We start from the raw sequence: 20,031 nt of genomic DNA, 5'->3' as shown, positions 1-20,031 counted from the left end.
ATCTGCTTGTGTGAGTGGGGCAATATAAATTGTTGCGGCTCGATTCTAGGTTGTCAAAACTGCTGCTACATTCCGACGTGCCTGCCACGACCGGGAGGGCAAGAGGCAATCCAGCCTAGGCGGTCCCGTTACCGCACCTCTCCCCGCCACGGCGTAAACTGTGCCCGGGCCAGGGACCTCCCATCTCGCGGTGGTTCCGCGAACACAGATGGCGCGCAGGTGCCGGGACTGGCGGCGGCATCAAAGGCGGGATGGCGTCAGTCTGGGCCGGGGGAAACCAGCGGGGGGAAGCTCGGCCGGGGTGGGTCGAATTTACGGGAAGGATTTGCTGATAACGGTACAGGAAATCACAAGACAACGGAGACATCCAGATAGATGGAACAGATGTGGACGGGTCTTCATGATGTGTCGTCAGATAACTGATGTACAAGACACGAACAATAAAGACATACTTCTTTACGACAACTCCATTGCCTTACATTCATAGTCGCAATGTGCCTTGAGTCAACTACAGAGCCAAGGCGCGTGCGGCAGGCGGGGGAGGGTCTCATGCGAAGATTAGATAGCTACAGGCCACATTTTTGTTGCCGCGACCGATGGGAAATATGTGACAAGGGTCAGTTTTCAAAGACTAGCTCAACTAGGACATTTGGAACTTCGACATACTTCTGGGTTACTAGTAATTTCAACACCGAGACAGAGATATAAAATTTACTGATATTCAAATATCCCTATCCTCACGATATTACCCACGGGTCATTGAGTATCTCAAAACACTATCTTTCACTCTACCTACCACTCTGAACTGCCTGCCCTGTGTTGTTTGAGTTATGTACCTCCTCTGTGACTGTGTTGTTGAAGTTATGTACATTCCATGTAGACTCTGACAGATGAAACACTTGTCATATGTGTCTAATTACTGAGTATGTAGCATACGTCCTGGACACGCGCGAAATTTTATAGATAACGTTACATTTTGGGCAATTACCAGGAAACTTTGAACTTCTTGTTTCTAAAACTCTTCTAACATACCGGTAATCTTCAATTCAAATTTAAATTCGTACTTGAATGTTTATCATTTCTATATTACACATTTCATAGCTCTTTGTTTTTTGTTCTCGACATCGTATACGAGGTCCTCAGAGAAGCCATCTTCATGATAAAGTTTATGTGTCCATGTGTGTGAAAAACGGACCAACAGCTGCCCCAGCAGTGGCAGTTGATCGGGCCCAGCACTGGACCCAGAAACGGGCCCGTCGGTAACCTATCCCCGAACAGGTGTGTGGAGGTGCGGGGCGTCAAGTCGCAGGGAGTCCGCACACGTTACACCCTCTATTCCTTACACAGCAGGTTCTTTCACGTTCCAACCCCCTCCCCCATCTCACTCTCCATACAGGTGTGAACCGGTGTCAAGGGGGATGACCCTCATTTTGCGGGAATATTTCCTGTGGCCTCCTGTGCCACGGTTTGGACAGGAAACTGTGAAACTGTCAAGTTATGGCAGGGTACGTACTTGGGAAGGAGTCATTGTAGATTCCAAACTCCAAGAAACCGACTTTATCGACTCCGAAAATACAGGAAGCCAAAACCTCATGAAACTCTTTGTTTCTGCCTTCTATTTCATCCTAATCTTTCTTTCCCTTTGTCTCAATTCCTGCTACTTTCCATCTATCATCTTTCATCTTTACTTTCTGTCCTGTTTCTCGTCCTTTGTCATCTTTTTTTTCGTTCAGAAGTTTTAACAGGACATTGTTGGCATCCAAAGAATGTCAATATCCTCCTACTAACGACATGTCGTAAAACGCCATCAAATATGCCCAGAGCAGTTGCCTTGAAATACCATGATACCGAGCAGCAAATGTGATCATGCCCCACCCCTAAGACAGGTGCAAGTATAAGCTAAGGAATTAGACATGTCTTGAGATGCCACCCAGCCTCCTTGCGGGGTTAAAGGTCCTCACGGCCCATCTGTCAGCGGAGAGAGCTGGGGAGAGGTGGGAGCGGTGCTTGATGGGCCGCTTCCCTTCCTATTCGTCTGCTGTTAGCACATTATTAGGTCGTCCTTCTCAGCTGTCAATCACAGCCGAGAGGCCTGGTATGAGTTTGTGGTGGTGACTGCCGTGCGAATCAAAACACAGAGTCTGATCGGAAACCGATGCCTCCACCGCCCCACATGTGCGGAACATATTTGGCGGGGGGAGCAGTTTGGACGACCGTGGTCATTTATTTGTTTTCCCCGCACATATCTCGCCTGGATTAATTCTACAGCGGCGCTTTTCATCTCGCCAAGCTGGTTGGCATACTTGGTGGGGCGAGTTGACTTTTCGTTCGCATGTTGATACATTTGCCGACAGCGAAGCCTCGACGAGACCGCCCGAGAACACGACCTGTAGTCCTTCGTGGGCCAGCGACTTGCGGAAGTGCGTTTACATTCCGACAACATTTGCACAAATGTTCCCGAAACTTATTTTTTTCCACCGTGAAAGAATTTGGCGGGGAAGTATTTCCCCCTCCCTACCGCAGCGACTGTAAAACTTTCATTTCACGCCCTCCAAGTCTTCAACGTCTTTTCATTTCACAGGTGCTTTACGCACTAACTCCGGCGGACCAGCCACTACAATAACAAAATCAGTGACAAGAAAAAACAAACGCTCAAATTCCATCAACTCCTTCTCCAGTTCCTACAAGCAGCTGAGGGTCCCGGACGGACCACATGTCTTAGAAACACACAGAAGACATGTAAGTCTAAACTTGAGCCAAGTTTGCCTCCAAGTCGCGAGCCACACACAGACAAACTTTCCGCTGCTAGGTCAGAGGTCATGCCTACAGTTTTCATCGCTGGCGTTCTTTTTGTCATATTCTCAAATAAATCGTGTTCGTTTGATAAACACATGGCCCCATCTGCCCATCATTCCCTAGCTCCACGGTTCGTTAACTTTATACGGAGAACACACTGCATCCTTCCTTATCTGATCGCAGCGATCGGCTGGAAAATTACGAAGTTTATCGTCGTTTGACGTTGTTTGTCAAGCCGGGAGCGATGGCTATCCTGTAAAACAACATGTTATTGGAAAGTTGGTGGGGTGAGCGGTGATTAATAGTTTGGGGAGGCAGGGGGGACTGTGCTAGCGAAACGTTTGTTTTCCGAACGTGCCTCCGTCCGGGAGAGGAACAAACCCTGTCCCGGGGGCGGCGTAGGTTAGTTTTTCCAGCCCGACCATCTCGCACCACCCCGGCCCATCTGGTACGAACACTACCCTCCCGGACGGACATGTGCGAAACGGATCAGCCAATGTTTAAACAAAAGGAAACTCCGAATGTAAACCTGCCTACAGTAACAGTGTTGTTACAGCCCCGTTTTGACAATTGTGTAAACTTTACTTTTCAACCCACTCCAGAAGTAGCAATGATAAAAGTTCATCAACTTCAGCCCAATTTATAAACTCAACATAATAATAAAGGTGGAGAAGAGTAGATTTCTTAGGATGGGCAGGAATTGTCGTATCACAGAAAAACATGCCAATAAAAGACCATCAACTACGCCAAAAGCATCATTTCCCTCATTCATTCTTTCATTCGTTCGTTCATTTCTTCATTTGTCGCTGTCATTTATGATCTTCCTTCTTTCGATACCATAATTGAATTTTGAAAAAAAAAATGACATTCACCCGTCGCTAGACTTTTATTTTCATTCATTCCTTCATGTACTCATTCATCAATTCACTCATTCATTCATTCATTCATTCATTCGTTTTCCTCCCCGTTTTCTGCAATGAAGAGCATCACAAATATGGCGCCCGCTAATTAGTTCACAACTTCGTTCGTTCATTCGTTCATTCAATAATTCATCCTTTTATTCAGTTTAAAATCATTTATTCATCCGTTTCCTCCAATAGTTTTCACAACACTTTCTCTTGAGAAGTATACCCGGATAATGACGACCCAATGGAATGTTGTTTCCTCTCCGTAACACGACGTTTAGACGCGATGGTCCTGAGGTCCCTGACCCGGTCCAAACAGCGAGGATGAGCCCAACCGTTGCTATGGCGACCCGGTAGTTTGGCCTCTCGTTCCCGGAGGCCCGTCCGACCGCTGGGTGGCACTGAACTCTGTAGATCCTTGCACAAACAGCCAAGAAAAACAAATTATCACCGGTGTATTTATTTTAAGGTTAAAACAATAGTACGTGTTGGGGTCCGGACCACATGTGCGGGGAGGGGCCAGATGTTGGCTGTAGGGCCGCCATGTTTGGACCGAACTGTGTGTTCTGCATCAGGAAAGTTTGTTGTGTTTGGGACATCGATATTCGCACCCAAACAGGTGATTACGCGTGCGACGACAATCGATTTTGGGTCGGGAGGATACAGGGTCCAGGTGACGAGAGGTAACCAGCGGTCTGGGGTTCGATTCCCGCGCCCCTACAAATTAACCCTTGATGAGTGAGACGTAAACACTGACATACGAGTCAACTGTCCATCGCACCTGAGATACGTGCGCATGCGCAGACAGCAGCCACTTGTAGAATGATGCATTCTCGTACCCAGAATAGCGAACATACGCTGCTCCGGGAACGAGAGGTAAAAAATATCAAGTGGAATCCATTTTCCGTCAATCGAAATATGACCACTGACTCACTCATGACACTGATGACAATCGCTAACAATACATGGATCGGAATGACGATGAAACAAGCGATCAGAGCAGGCCTGAGTGAGAGGAAAAGGAATGATATCAAATTTGTCCTCGTTGAATAGTGTCACCGCTATGAGAAAAGGGTTTCAGACAATGCGAAATATAGGTATATCTAAATGTAAATGTTCAACAACATACACATTTATGGCAAAACGATTTACATTTCGTAGATATTTCTATAGATATTTGTAGTCTTCTTTATTTGTAGTTCACTTGTATTTATAGTATTTATTATATGTGAATAGCCCGAGTGTCGTTCTATTAGTTTGCCGGAGCTCCCATACTATTCCCCTGTAAACAATAAACTAGGATGACATCCTGGCTATGATATAAATACATTCAAATGAAAACCATACACGACTGTAGCGATCCGGACATCTCACAGCGAGGCTGGCGGTGTGTGACAGCCGCCATGATGGATCACGTCATGCACCGACATGATAAGATTTTTCGCGCCCACATTAGCCGGGAAAATCGGCCTGCAACCCCCTAATCTCATTATGGAACGGGCCGGAAAATTGTAATCCCCTGATCGGCTCTGGCAAAGTCTGTATGTATCTAAATAAGCGCGCTGGTGGGTCTGAACGGTTGCTGAGCGAATTTTCTACATGTAGCTATTATATTTACACACCAGAGGAAGTTTTTCCTGTTTCACACACAAAAAGTTCACGCTCAAAGCTAGAGATCTGAAAGCGAAACACGGTTTAACGTTTTGGACAGCTACTACTCAGCCACGCAGTTTTGTGTTCCTCAATGTGCCTCAAATCTGTCTACAAAGAAACAAACACTTTTAATATACGTGAATGTATAATGTGCTTTATATATACGTGCGAGTCTACGTTCTGTGCGCCATACTCCCGGTCATAGAGATATCCAGCCGTATTATAGCTCCCGAGTCTCTTCTGTCCTCTCCGCAAATACTTAGTAAGAGACAGAGCTATGATACGGCTGGATATCGGGCTAATAGAGACTGTCCTTTGATGACCTTTGATGGAAGTGAAAGTTCAGGTGAATGATGAACGTCTATAGCTTTGTTGCCATGGCAACCGAAAGGTGAATATGAGCTTGGCATAGTGTACATGTCTCGCAATAACTTTTTGAAGCTCGAAAAACTCCACTTAAATCATCCAGAAATACAAAGAAAATCACAAACTGAGGTAGTTTCGAAAAACACCGCAAACTGCATGCATAAAACGTTTGCTTGTCTCTCTTCAATACTTGCCTCATGCGATCCGTACACACTTTATTGGATTTTCCCTTTTCTAACTCTCTTACTAAAGTAAGATGAAATTGCAGTAATCTTTGCGACTCAACAATGCCAATATTGCAGCACTGATTTGGAGTTCCTAGTCCCCGTACAAAGCCGCTTCCTCCTGCCGAATGCTTTATCGTCTTTCTCCCAACTGCAGCAAAGTTTGACGCTGATCCCGCCGTCACGGCTCGCACCGGCGCCTCTCACAACACTGATCAACACGTATAATCTCATTAGACCACAGGAACACAAATTCCGTCCGATGACGATCCAATTATCGACGTGATCCCCGAACAAAGCCGAGCGCTGGCGGAGGCAATAAAGTTATCTCAACGTGCGCTTAATTCGGGCAAGCTGAGCCCGGGGAAACCATCCGTCATCGAGCGCTGACAGGCTCAAAATGGGCCGAAAATCTCGTTAGAAAGGCTCCATCCGAAAACCGTTGGCTGTGCGACAACAGCGACTAGACCAGATTAGCGAGAATCCTGACCCACGCGACCACATCGGCTGGAGAAGAGTGGATCAGGACCGGACAAAGACACGATGTGTTTTTTATCGGGATTCGCCCGGAACAGGATCAATCGGCCTCCGCGGTCCCACAATCGAATCAGACATTAAATTCTTTCGCTCAATTTACGCCAGAAAAGCTTCCCTTTGGGATGGGGGCCGCAATCGTACGCCTAAAGGACGTCCGGTTTGCTGTCAGGGTGCGCTACATATAGCCTGATTAAATCTCGCTTGTAGCAGCCCGCCAAACATCCGCCGGCCCACTATCCGCGGGGAGGGGCCAGTTTAATTAATAGAGCCCTGGACAGCGGAGTTTGTGTTACACAGACTACGCTACATACAGTACAGTTTCGGAAACGAAATAAAGATTATTTTTCACCCTTTGTTGATGTCGTTATTACTGTTGTTTCACACACCTTTCAGTTTGGTTTCTTTTGCTTAATGTCGTTTCTTCTCCTCTTCGTTCTCCTTTCAATCCCACCCTCTCAATCTCAAATCTATCGACAGAGAGTCGTCCAACAGAAAATCCACTCTTGGAGGGCGTCCTTTGTTTGTAGGAGGATTGATATTCTATACTTTCACTAAAAATAAAACACTAGACGGACAGTTTCATGGTCATCGGGACCATACCAGCCGGCCGTAGCCATAACGTATGATCATATACTGAAGGAACGGCGTCCAGGAAAGAAGAAACGGGGGCAACAGAAAAGAAGGGAGGATGATATCTGAGAATGGACAGGCGTGACACCACGTGAATACAGCTGCAGATTATGGGAAGGGCGGAGAAAACTGGTTAGTTGGTGATGTTCCGTAGTCACCCACATGGTCCAATAATAGATATAATTTGAGTGGTCACTGAAAGCAAGAGCAAAAGACGCCTTCCAGCTCAAAGAGTCGCCAAATTAAAGGTCGGGAACTAGTAGGGGAGGAGGCACTTCCACCAAATGTTCTCCTCACAAAAGTGAACTTTTTTGTCGCATTTGAGTGATATTTGACTTGGTTATCTGTACAAAATCTTAAGAACACTCAAGGGAGGACAACTTCTTCTGTAAGTCCTCAGAGAAAAGCAATTATTGCAGGGTCAGTTTCAATGGAGTGAATAGTTTGAATGAGAGTGACGTCCGTCATTATTTCCTAGACATCTGTTGTTTCTTTTCAGGACAAATCTATCAGCCTACTTTACCGAGTATAGACACCTGTGGCACCCGCATTCTCAGTGGCGTCTTTTGTTCCATTATAAAACCCTCAGTGGCGATTTACGTTTTTACAATATCATTTATTCCCTTATCGCTGTGATGGGGCTTTTGTTTACTCAGCTTTGATACCTCCGCTGGGAGAATGTAGTTCAGGGAGCTGGACGCGTGTCCTTGCTGCTGGTCAGTACACTGAAGCCGATATTGTACTATGTGGATTTTTTAACAATAAAAGATCATAAAAGCCAGGAAGGAAGATTCAATGAAGGGGTTCTCAGGGGCCTCAAGTGACCTCAAAACATTTGAATGATAACTTGTCGTCGTGAAATCCACTCTTGTAAGATTTCCACCCATATATATTTGCAAGAATAAAGTTCATATATTTGAATGTTAGTTTTTTGTCAATATTCTACACACTCATGAGGAAGCACTGAAACTCTTTTTTGGCAACCGAAATCAAACTTTCAATCGAATACCCTGACAAGCTTCAAATGTCTGGACTAGCCTTTCCAACAATATGTCCAAACTACCTCACAACTTTTTCCTGCAACTTGAGACACCTTTCATTGCTCTACAGCGCCATTTTCCCGAACGTTATTCAAAATATTACATTCTGTTTGGCACTGACATATTTGTCACACTTGTGCTTTGGGGTACATGTATTACCAACAGTGAACGAGCGGCGCCTAGCGAAATAATATTGTAATGCAAAAGAGCTAAAGTTTAAAAAAAGACATGACTACCAACGGCTGAGATGTCCATGGTACTGAAACAGTTTCCCCTACTTTTCACACCCTTGTCCTTAGAGAATAAACGATATAGCGATACTACAACCATATATGAAGATAGGATGATAACCATGTGGTAACACAAAATCTTGTGCCCTCTTAAGTTTTGTTTTCTTTTACCCCCATCCTTTGAACTGTTAAAATTGTTACCATCACCAAACATCCTCCTCCCTTATCTCTTGCTAGATCATCTTTGAAATTCTAGATTACTGAGAAGATTTATTGACAGAGTTGATTGGCTATTTTAAATAACAAAAAAAAAGACATTAGATCTTTTCCCTGTTGTATTGGTTTCATCTCAAAAGGCAAATTACTCGGAGGGAAACATCCTACCTTTTCTCGATAATGTTGTACAAATTTTACTGACCAGGCTGAAGAGTAACAAGTAAGTAGACTGTCCTAATCAGCGATATCAAATGACGCACTTCCTAATGCTACAACTCTGACGTGGGAAAACAGCAGGTGACGATGAGGGCGTACTGGGGGATTTGTCGTATTTCATAGCGTTTTTAGTTTTGTACACTGCCATTGCGTTTTAAACTTGACATGTTTTAAAGCCCATGCTGAGCGATCAATGAAAATGTACTATAAATGGAATTAAAAATTCACAACTCTCAATCATAGAATTACAATAACATAATTTTCTGATGACTTAAAAGCCCTCTACAAATGTCACAAGAACATGATAATTCAATGTTGATCATACCTGTAGGTTACAGCTTGGTATTTGTTGGCCGTAAAGAAACATAAATGTTACTGATAAACCCTATTCTGACCCTTCAAATTTCATTCTCAAAGTAAAACATAAAGTCTAGGAAGGTTCACACGACAGAGAAGCTTACGAAGAAGATATTAAGAAGAATATAAAACGTGACTTTGTCAGGATGTTCCAGCTAACAGTATTGCTTGTTGGGGTGACGGTTGCCTCTGCTGCCACCATAGCAACCCGGCCAACAACAACCTTCCGGCCAACCACTACGTACTTCGTCCCGGTGAGTAATTCTGACTTCTCTTGCTTGGAAATAATAATTAAAAAAAGATGGGGAATACCAGTTATGAAAGTAGAGAATTGTGTACGGATATGCTGCCTTTCCTATCGTAAGAGCGTCGATTATGCATGAACTTTGTGCTGTGATTGAGAATTTCTGGAAGTTGAGTTTTCTGAACATATGGACAGCGTCAACTACAGTGTATCAGTTAACCTCTCGCGGTTTGAGACGTATAGATAACGAAAGATGAGACTGAAAGTTTTATAAACATGTGTAGCGTGTCCATCACTGGGGCTTTTTTGTCTTGCAAATTGATATAATTGATAATGATAAATGATAAACGGACAAATGCAACAGTTACTACAAACTCACTTGAACACAGACGTATGTTTGCCTGTCCATCCCTAGTCACCGCACGGGTTTTTAGTACATTTGTAACAGGTTCGGATTCATTGTTGTAAACTATTAGAAATAATTCACAGTTCTATATTGTTCTTTATTGTGTGTCAACAACGCAGAGATATTTCTTCCAAACTGTGAGACTCTCTACCATGTTAACAACAAAAAAACGAACCTTGTTGTCTTGCTGTAGATTGTCGCTTAATGTAGTTATGATGGTTAATTTATACGTTAGTCTGACTAAAATTGCGCTCCTAGCGACCAGCCTTACAGTTGCCACCACCTAGGAGGGGGTCATTAACCCCAGCCAGCGAGAGATGGTGTAAACTTTTACGTATGTTGAGTGATTTGCTCAAGTTCCAACACACATTCACCAACCTGTCAATACTATCAGAGATTAAAAGTTCTAAATATGTATGCTTGTACAGGGTTGCGAGAGCCAGATGTCCTGGCCTACGCAGCACGGGTTGGGTGAAACATGGCATGAGCAGTTCGAAGGGTTCTGTCAGGACTGCATCTGTCTGGCGACGGGGAAGCAATGCGAGCCCTGTCCACCCAGAGGTATGTGCGCGCGTGTGCATGCGTGCAAGCGTGCAGTTGTCCTTGCTTGTTTGTTGGAACTTTGTTTATTCATAAAAGCTCAAAACGGCCCGCAAGCCGCTTTTCATTGAGGTTATGAAAGAAAAGGTAAGGGTCAGACAAAATATATAATAGAGGCATATTTTACATCATTTAAGTCTTGATAAGTTAAGTCTATACACATATTTGACACATACATGATACAGAATACATAACAGTGAGAGCTGCAGCTGCTGCAGGATTCGATTCCGTTCGTTTTGGTCATCTCTGTTAATTTTAGAGTCTCTTTAAGGAAACTATTACTTCAAACTCTTATTAAAGATTAACATGGCTGGTGTGTTACGCCGACGGGCGGTTATACCGGCTATATAGATACAGATACAGAACAGAACCGCACATGTTACTCAGTGTAGACAACACTGAATTTGAATAGCCTTCATTTTGTTTACAGAATAGATAAACATAATTGACAAAGGTTTATATAAAATTCATAGAATTGAAAAATCACATTCATTATAGTCTTTAAAAGATACTAAGATAAAGTGTGTTGAAACGTCGATGTAGGTTAGACATCCAGGTAATAAGATACACCAAAAAGTAGTTAAAAAAGTAGTGTGTTGAACATATATAGAGCAGCAGTCATCTAGGTTTGCAAGCTCTCTAACAGCTCTCATGACAAACGTATGTCTACTCTCTACACGACACATGTAAATGTACAATAAAGTTTTGATTGGTTGATTATTTGATTGATTGATTGATCACATCATCATGTTTTCCGGTTTGTTATAGAATGCTTCAGACCAATGGACATGCTATATGGCCACGGCATCCTGGCTGCAGGCGAGTCAGCCATTATAGAGCTGAGTCCGGACAACTGTGTGTTGTGCCATTGCCAGGACTATTGGGCCCAGTGCAACGACTACCCCTGCGACGGCATCATAGCATAAAGACGTCACCTACCGACAAAATGAAGAACAGCATTAGAACTTTAGGATAAAATACGGAAATTACAATAAAATACATATCATACCAAGAAGCAAGAAAATTATTTCACTACATACAAGGCCTCGCTTTGTCATTGTCACAAGATGTTGCTAGCCAGATGGGACAAATGTGTTATAAAATTAAAGCCATTCAATATTGTAGCGTAGATCTATCAGCATGATAGTATTTCCCTTAGTGTCTAACGTCAAATTCTAGTAATCGGCTCAGTTACTACGTACATACATGTATGTATGCATGTAGTCACTCCCAGCCACTCGGTGGTTGAACTTGAATATTGTTATTGTTATTTATCATAATAGCCTTTCCCACTCCCCCCACCCTCTCCTTCTACATAAGGCCATGTTGATTTGATTATATGGATGGCATCCTCTTTGAACTCCAAAACTGATGCGAGCGTGCGAATAAAAAAAAGTTTGGTCAAAAAAAAAGTTGCCTTCGGTATGAAATCTAAGTGGTCAGGAAGGTTGAACATAAGGCTAAAAACACATACTATTACTATGGTATACCAAATTAGATGTAGGGACCGTTCTATCGTACGGCGGGTGCAAAACATTTTCTTTCCTTCTTGAGTGGGAGTCGGATACTCCACCAAGCAGATTAATTAATTCCTTTGTAGCAAATTTGACCATTGTGTTGAGTATAGCCCATTCAAAATTTTTCACAAGACATTCAGGTCCGGGTACCTGAATTTTCTGTAATTTGGTACCCAAACCTACCATAATAGTACCAACAATAGATTTTTTTTAAATTTCTGTTCTTTCACATGTTATTCTTTGACTTTAGATTTATTTTAAAAGACATTAGATATTTTCACATTGTATTGGTTTCTTAGAGTGAGAGGGAAATATCCAGCGTTTTCTCGATAATGTTGCCCTTTAGTTTGTATAAAATTCACTGACTAGGCTAAAGAGTAACAAGTAAGTAAACTGTTTTAATCAGTGATCTTAAATGACGCACTTCCTAAAGCTATCAACTCTAACGTGGGAAAGGCTGCAGATGACTATGAGGGCGTATTGGGGGATGTGTCGTATTTCATCGCGTTTTTAATTTTGTCACTGTCGTTGCGTTTTAAACTTGACATGCTTTAAAGCCTATGCTGAGTGATCAATGAAAATGTACTATAAATTGAATTAATAATTCACAACTCTCAATGATCTAATTACAACTACACATTTCTGATGACTCAAAGCCGTTTAGAAATATCACAAGAACATGATAACTCAATGTTGATCATAGCTATAGGAAACATCTTGGTATTTGTTAGTCGTAAAGGAACATAAATGTTATTGATAAACCCTATTTTGACCCTTCAAATTTCATTCTCAAAGTAAATCATAAAGTCTAGGAAGGTTTACACGACAAAGAAGTTTACGAAGAAGAATACAAAACGTAACTTTGTCAGGATGTTCCAGCTAACGGTACTGCTTGTCGTGGTGACGGTTGCCTCTGCCGCCACCATAGCAACCCGACCAACAACAACCTTCCGGCCAACCACTACGTACTACGTCCCGGTGAGTCCTTCTGACTACTCTTAAACGCACTCTTCATGTCAAGTGTGGAGAAATAACATGAACCGGCCAGGGCGTCGATGGTGTCATCCACCCGAGGCAGGGGGTGGGCATCTGGCACGGTCACAGAATTAAGTTTCCGGTAGTCCACACAGAATCTGGGGCTGCCATCTTTCTTCGTAACTATGACAACCGGCGAAGCCCAAGGGTTGGTACTAGGTTCGATGACGTCAGTGTCCAACATATCGGAGATTTGTGCTCGCAGCGCTTCGCGACGGTGTACAGGTGTACGATACGGTTGTTGACGGATTGGTTTAGAGTTACCAGTGTCTATACGGTGTTGCAGTATTGTGTTGCTTGGAAATAATAATAAAAAAAGGATGAGGAATACAACTTATGAAAGTAGAAGATTGTGTACGCCTTTACTATCGTAAGAGCGTCGATTCTGCGTGAACTTTGTGCTGTAATTTAGAATTTCTGGAAGTCGAGTTTTATGAACATATGGAAACATATCAGTGGTTTGTGACGTATAGATAACATAAAGATCAGATAAACTGACAAATGTAAGTACAAACTCACCTGAACACAGACGTATGTGTAGAGTCCACTCCTAATCACCGCACGGGTTTTTTATTACATTTGTAATAGGCTTGGATCCTTATCCAATTGTTGTAAACTATTAGAAATGATATCAATTCACAGTTCTTTACTATTCGGAAAAGTATGAACAACGCAGAGATATATTTCTTCCAAACTGTGAGTTCTGTTTATCATGTCAACAACATAAAATCGAACCTTGCTGTCTAGTTATAGATTATAGCTAAATGTAGTTATGATGGTTAACTTACACGTATGATGACTGAACTACTAAATTCAAACACACATTCACCAACCTGTCAATTCTGTCAAAGATTAAAAGTTTCTATTAGATGTGACACGATCTGTGCATGTACAGGGTTGCGAGAGCCAGATGTCCTGGCCTACGCAGCACGGGTTGGGTGAAACATGGCATGAGCAGTTCGAAGGGTTCTGCCAGGACTGCGTCTGTCTGGCGACTGGAAAGCAATGCGAGCCCTGTCCACCCAGAGGTATGTGCGCGCGTACACGCGTGCATGCGTACGTGCGTGCAGTCGTCTTTGTTCGTTTGTTGGAACTTTGTTTATTCATAAAAGCTTAAAACGGCCCGCAAGCCGCTTTTTATTAAGGTCATGAAGGAAAGGTAAGGGTGAGACAAAATATATAATAGAGGCACATTTTACATCATTTTAAAATTTTAATAAGTCTATACACATATTTGACACATACATGATACAGAATACATAACAGTGAGAGCTGCAGCTGCTGCATGATTCGATTCCGTTCGTTTTGGTCATTTCTGTTAATTTTAGAGTCTCTTTAAGGAAACTATTACTTCAAACTCTTATTAAAGATTAACATGGCTGGTGTGTTACGCCGACGGGCGGTTATACCGGCTATATAGATACAGATACAGAATAGAACCGCACATGTTACTCAGTGTAGACAACACTGAATTTGAATAGCCTTCATTTTGTTTACAGAATAGATAAACATAATTGACAAAGGTTTATATAAAATTCATAGAATTGAAAAATCACATTCATTATAGTCTTTAAAAGATACTAAGATAAAGTGTGTTGAAACGTCGATGTAGGTTAGACATCCAGGTAATAAGATACACCAAAAAGTAGTTAAAAAAGTAGTGTGTTGAACATATATAGAGCAGCAGTCATCTAGGTTTGCAAGCTCTCTAACAGCTCTCATGACAAACGTATGTCTACTCTCTACACGACACATGTAAATGTACAATAAAGTTTTGATTGGTTGATTATTTGATTGATTGATTGATCACATCATCATGTTTTCCGGTTTGTTATAGAATGCTTCAGACCAATGGACATATGGCTATATGGCCAAGGACTGGCTGCAGGCGAGTCAGCCATTATAGAGCTGAGTCCGGACAACTGCGTGCTGTGTCACTGCCAGGACTACTGGGCCCAGTGCAACAGCTACCCCTGCGACGGCATCATAGCGTAAAGGCGTCACCTAGCGACAACATCAAGAACAACACGGGGAATCTATGATGAAATCCACAAATTGCAATAAAATACATCTCATACCTAGAAACCAAAAATTATTACACTCCATACAAGGCATTGGCCTCGTTTTGTTATTCTCACAAGATGTTGCTAGCCAGATTAGGCAAAGGTGTTGCTATATATAAGACCATGAATGTAGGCGGCGCTTCAACAGGCGGACATGGTGTCACATGAAGTTTTCGCGCGGCGCCCAAAACTATCCTTTTTACGTCAACTAGCGTCTTGAATGTCATTCTAGGTGTGAGAAAAGATGTCTAGACGTATTGGGGAAAGTTTTCACCAGAATTAAACCAATCTGTAGTATGTTTCGACATGTTACAAGTCGGGACTGTATGCCCTATGAGAGCCCAAGCTGCAGTACCGCTCCCGGCCGCGTTCTGAAAATGGCTTAAACGACCGTCAAATTGCCAAATTTCAGTCTTTTCGGGAATGGGGAAATGGTAAAAGGCTCGCAAAGGGGTTAAAATTTTTGTGGCTTATTTGACTTTGTTTGAGATTAAAGATGGTCATAACTTAGCAGTTCAACACTAAATCTACGGAATATTATGTCAGAAATGACGTGATCGATAACATATCCTGTAAATTGTCTATTGGGCTGCCACAGCCAAATTATAACTTTGGGTAACATCAAGATGATGAACAAATGCAACGACATTTTTCTGTTTCATCAGTAGATCCAACTTTTATTTCAAAATGTTGTAAGGTCACAGACTCACAGTATAGATTACTTGTAATATAACATTAAGCGCCGGGGTAGCCGTTTGATGGGCCCTGAGCTGAAAGAACAAGACTTGGTGTCACATTACAACTTATTTCCTGATAAAGGAACATTGAATTGATAACGGATTCACTGTGTATTACTATCTAAGTTGAAGGAGGCTGTGTTTTACTATCTAGAATTAAGTCGGAATGGTCGTCTGTGCTATGTTACGGTATACTGAACTTGCAACAATGAAGGCAGAATAGGAGATTTAAAACTACAAATGTTTAGGAGAGTTTTTTTTATACCAAAACAGAAGCACAGAATGAATTCGAAGGGAATGCAAAAAAATGATATGTGCCTGATGAATACAGTGTTATCATTATCAATTCATTCATATGATTTTGAGGTTCTGTTTGTATTACTAGTATATCACTATGCTATATGTCATCAAATAACGATAGATGTAAATCTGTGTATGATGCATTGGTGTATTTTTGCACCGTTGATTGGCTGTTGTTATTGCAATGTCGAATTTCTGTTGTTCAGGCTGTTTAACAAACCAAGAGCAAAGGTGGGTTCATATGACTGTTCGAAAACAATATACATATCAAATTCATAAATCATGATAATGATAACAAACTCTATTCGATATTCACTTTTCATCAGACTGAGTTACGTCGCATAGTATAACATTATATTCCTTATTACTCATTTTTGCTTTAAAAGCCTACTGCAATCAGTCATCGCTTGTAAAAGAAATATAAAGATGTTGTGTTGTTACATGTTATCATGTTGATTTTTTCGTTCCCTTACTTCTGTACATGTGCTTCTGTTTTGGCAAAACATTCCTATCCATGTACATTTGCATTTTCATATCATTTATAAGTCATTCTGCCTTCATCATTGCGAATTCAGCAGTACAGAAGGCCTCTCTTACTTGCTTTAATATATCACACCCTCTGGATATTCCAACTTTGATTTGAACAACTGAAAAAGAGCACAAAGGTCAAAGATCAAAACTTCTTGATACACAAAACATGGTATAACAGAGACTAGCCCAGTTATCTTTGTTCCTGGGCCTAGTTTGTACTGTTTTACAAGAATGTCTATCAAAAATTCAAACCCCTTTTTGAGCCTTTCATGATTTCCCCATTCGCGAAAAGATGGATATTTGGCAATTGGACGGTCGTTAAAGCCACTTTTCAGGACGCGGCCAGGAGCGGTACTGCAGCTTGGGCTCTCATAGGGTATGTAGTCCCGACTTGTAAAGTGTGAAGAGAACAAGACCTTATGCTCAAAGATTATGAAATCTTTCCTAAATAGGTCCAGACATCCTTACACACATCTATAATGATCATTAAGACACTAGTTGACTTAAGAAGGGCAAATCTTAGGCATCCCGCGAGGGGCCCTGTGACACCATGTCCGCCTGTTGAAGCGCCGCCTGCATCCATGTACATATAATGTCTTGTACGAAATAAGTAGAATAAGGATATATGTAGATGTCACCATTTTTTCCCTTATACATTTGGCCTTTCACTCAACCGTTCATCTACTTAAATTGGGTAAGGGACTGTCAGAGAAGTCCGTTCGTCACATTACAAGATTTCACCCCAACATCTGCTTCGAGAATTTATATGATTTGCTATGACAACTTTGGCCTTTTACTTGACTCGAGTTGATAACATTGTTTCCGTGTTAACGTAGTTGAAATCCGCATTTACGACTGATACATTGAGAAAGGAAAGAGAAGAGGCTGTTGTGCCCGTCGTGCGACGGTTCCAAACGCCACGACTTCCAAGAAAGCCGCCCCGGACGGGGCACGTTTTCAGGCACACGCTACCTCTGACCTTCCTTCTACCTGACTTACTGTATACACTGTACATTCCTGGCTGTTTACTAACAATGACATACGGTCGAGCCATGGAGCCATGGTCAACTGCAACCTTAATCCAGCCTTCACTTTTGATCTGAGTCGCTAGAGGCCGCTATTGCGTGGTTTTGGATGGCGTTTAGCACCAAGGACAGGTATGCTTGAAAACAACTTGACGCTCTCTCCTCCCTTTCAACCTTCCTCCTGATGAAAGAACAATAATAGAGGTTTTATCGTTTATCGTGTGATAAACTAGCCCTCTATCGGCAATGTTTGGTCCTTGGATCGCTTCTGCAGAGCTTTTATCGTCAGTTATTTTGGTTTGTTTGTTTGTGCCTTTCTTTTTGACTCGAATCGGCCGTCGGGGCTACTTTTCGTGGCGGTCGTGCAGCATTTATTTCACGGACTGCTAGGGGGCGCTTTTAGATAATCAATGTAAAATCGTATTCGCGATATTATCGTTATGTCGTTTTATTTCTAATTCGCTAAACGGCGCTCTTGACACGCAGAGATCAGGTTCCAAGGGGTTTGCCAATGAGTTGTTTTTGTTCAGCCGAAAGACGTTGGGAATACTGCATGAAAGATAACTTTGATAGAAAGAAGACTTAAACTTCAACAGTCTTCCTATATACCCTGGATAATATCAATCTTGAAGTTACTTAAAATTGCAATCTCCAGTAGATGTTGTGAACAGCATTACTGCTTTACAGTTTTGAAGGTTTGCTTAGAATCAATTCACGGACTTGTAACAAACATAGTTACCATCCATCACCGAAAAGCTGCAGGCCTATAACCGTCCTCTCAACAATTCGGCTCACTTCCATTTGTTACCTTCATGCTATTAACTAGTCTGAACTACAGAAAGTAAAACAATTCCCAAGTATACTTTTAATATACCGACAAAGTAATTTACATATATCAATATCAATACCTTAATGATGCCCAACTTTACTTTTTAAAATCATAACATCTAATTTGATTCATTGCAACAGTTACTTCAGAATTCTTTGCCATACAATAAATCCTTTTACACAGTGTAATTCAAACATATCATTTACAAAATGTCTTTTCAGTTCATAGCTTCTACTGCAGCTACTGTGACACACTACTTAAATCAGACAAAATATATAACATCATCATCATCATCATCATCATCATAAGAGACATACAGTTTTCATCATTTTAAGTCCTAATAGGCCAATAGACATATTATTGTTTCTTTAACTTAACCTAACTAAGTCAATGACTTTACTATATCACTAAGCTATATAACTGATTCAACTTTAATTTTGGTGCCAAAAATCTCCTTTTTGAAAACTATTATGGTCTAATAAGTTTGCTGACTCAAGTCTATTCATTACTGAAATCATTTAAAGCTATAAAACCAATATGTAGATCTGGAGCTAGCTAGATAATTCTGAAGTCATGACAGTCCACACAGAGTCTCCACTTCCTTCATATGTCAGAGGCACTCCTCGTGCCACGACAGCACCATACACTGGACAGACACGGTACTGCACCTAACACATGACATCTCACGTTCTACAGTAAAGGCAGTTCACACGGGACACACAGTCTCCACTTCCTTCATGAGCCTGAGACACTTCTCCTCCTGCCACGGCAGTGCCACACACTGGACAGACACGGTACTGCACCTAACACATGACATCTCACGTTCTACAGTAAAGACACTTCACACGGGACACACAGTCTCCACTTCCTTCATGAGCCTGAGGCACTTCTCCTCCTGCCATGGCAGTGCCACACACTGGACAGCCACGGGGAGGCCCACTGCACCTCTGGTTGTCTGTAACAAACAACAAACTTCATAGTTCAAACTGGACAAAAAGAAAACAAATCACAGTCTATAGTTCACAATATAACCACTAACTTAGATGTAAAAATGCTATCATAATATTTGTTCCTATTGTAATGTTATTCATAAATCTTTCATATAGATATCCCTCCAGTCTGCCTTTAATGCCTTAATTTCAACACAAATCTTCAAACATGTGCTTGTAAATGAGGGATAAAAGACTACAAACCTCTCTGTTTATATTACTTTTGAATTTATGCTTGGTGTTGTTATGGTTACATTGAAACATTTTCCAATATCTTTGTATACAAGCCTTCAGAACTTTGTTCTGATTTGTACTGTTTGATGGCTGCCCACCTTCCCTTGTTTTTTTGTTCTTTGAAAAATCCAATAAAAAGGGGAAAAAAGAATGTAAAGCATCAGAATACCTGTTTGAAAAGCCGATCAAACAGGTCGTTGCCATAGCCACGCCAATCATCCAGCAGCCTGTCATCCTCCTCTGTTACCGTGGTAACAGGAACAACTCCGGCGGGAAAGTTGAGGAGGTTGAATAGTACTGTGTAGCTAGCAGCATCTGCACAGACAACAAGGAACAAAAACTTAAATATCT

The 20,031-nt window shown here is 41.8% G+C and overlaps 1 protein-coding gene across 6 annotated transcripts in view; it reads left to right on the top strand.

Moving 5' to 3' along the window:
* The first annotated feature begins 9,111 nt into the window (after positions 1-9,111).
* The window catches only part of LOC118431914, a 16,229-nt gene continuing 5,309 nt past the window's right edge, over positions 9,112-20,031 (top strand). The window contains exons 1-3 of one of the 6 annotated variants that reach the window (XM_035843353.1): positions 9,112-9,424; positions 13,868-14,000; positions 14,810-15,920. In XM_035843353.1, coding sequence (XP_035699246.1) covers positions 9,317-9,424; positions 13,868-14,000; positions 14,810-14,967 — 399 coding nt within the window. In that variant the 5' untranslated portion in view covers positions 9,112-9,316 and the 3' untranslated portion in view covers positions 14,968-15,920. Of the gene's footprint in view, positions 9,425-10,248; positions 10,382-11,188; positions 11,762-12,380; positions 12,916-13,867; positions 14,001-14,809; positions 15,921-20,031 lie in introns of those variants that run through there. The other 5 variants (XM_035843347.1, XM_035843346.1, XM_035843348.1 and 2 more) reach the window with 5 other exon arrangements.

The sequence above is a fragment of the Branchiostoma floridae genome, chromosome 15, assembly GCF_000003815.2.
Source record: "Branchiostoma floridae strain S238N-H82 chromosome 15, Bfl_VNyyK, whole genome shotgun sequence".
In the NCBI taxonomy this organism is placed as follows: Eukaryota; Metazoa; Chordata; class Leptocardii; order Amphioxiformes; family Branchiostomatidae; genus Branchiostoma; species Branchiostoma floridae.
This window is presented reverse-complemented; position numbering and strand designations above follow the sequence as displayed.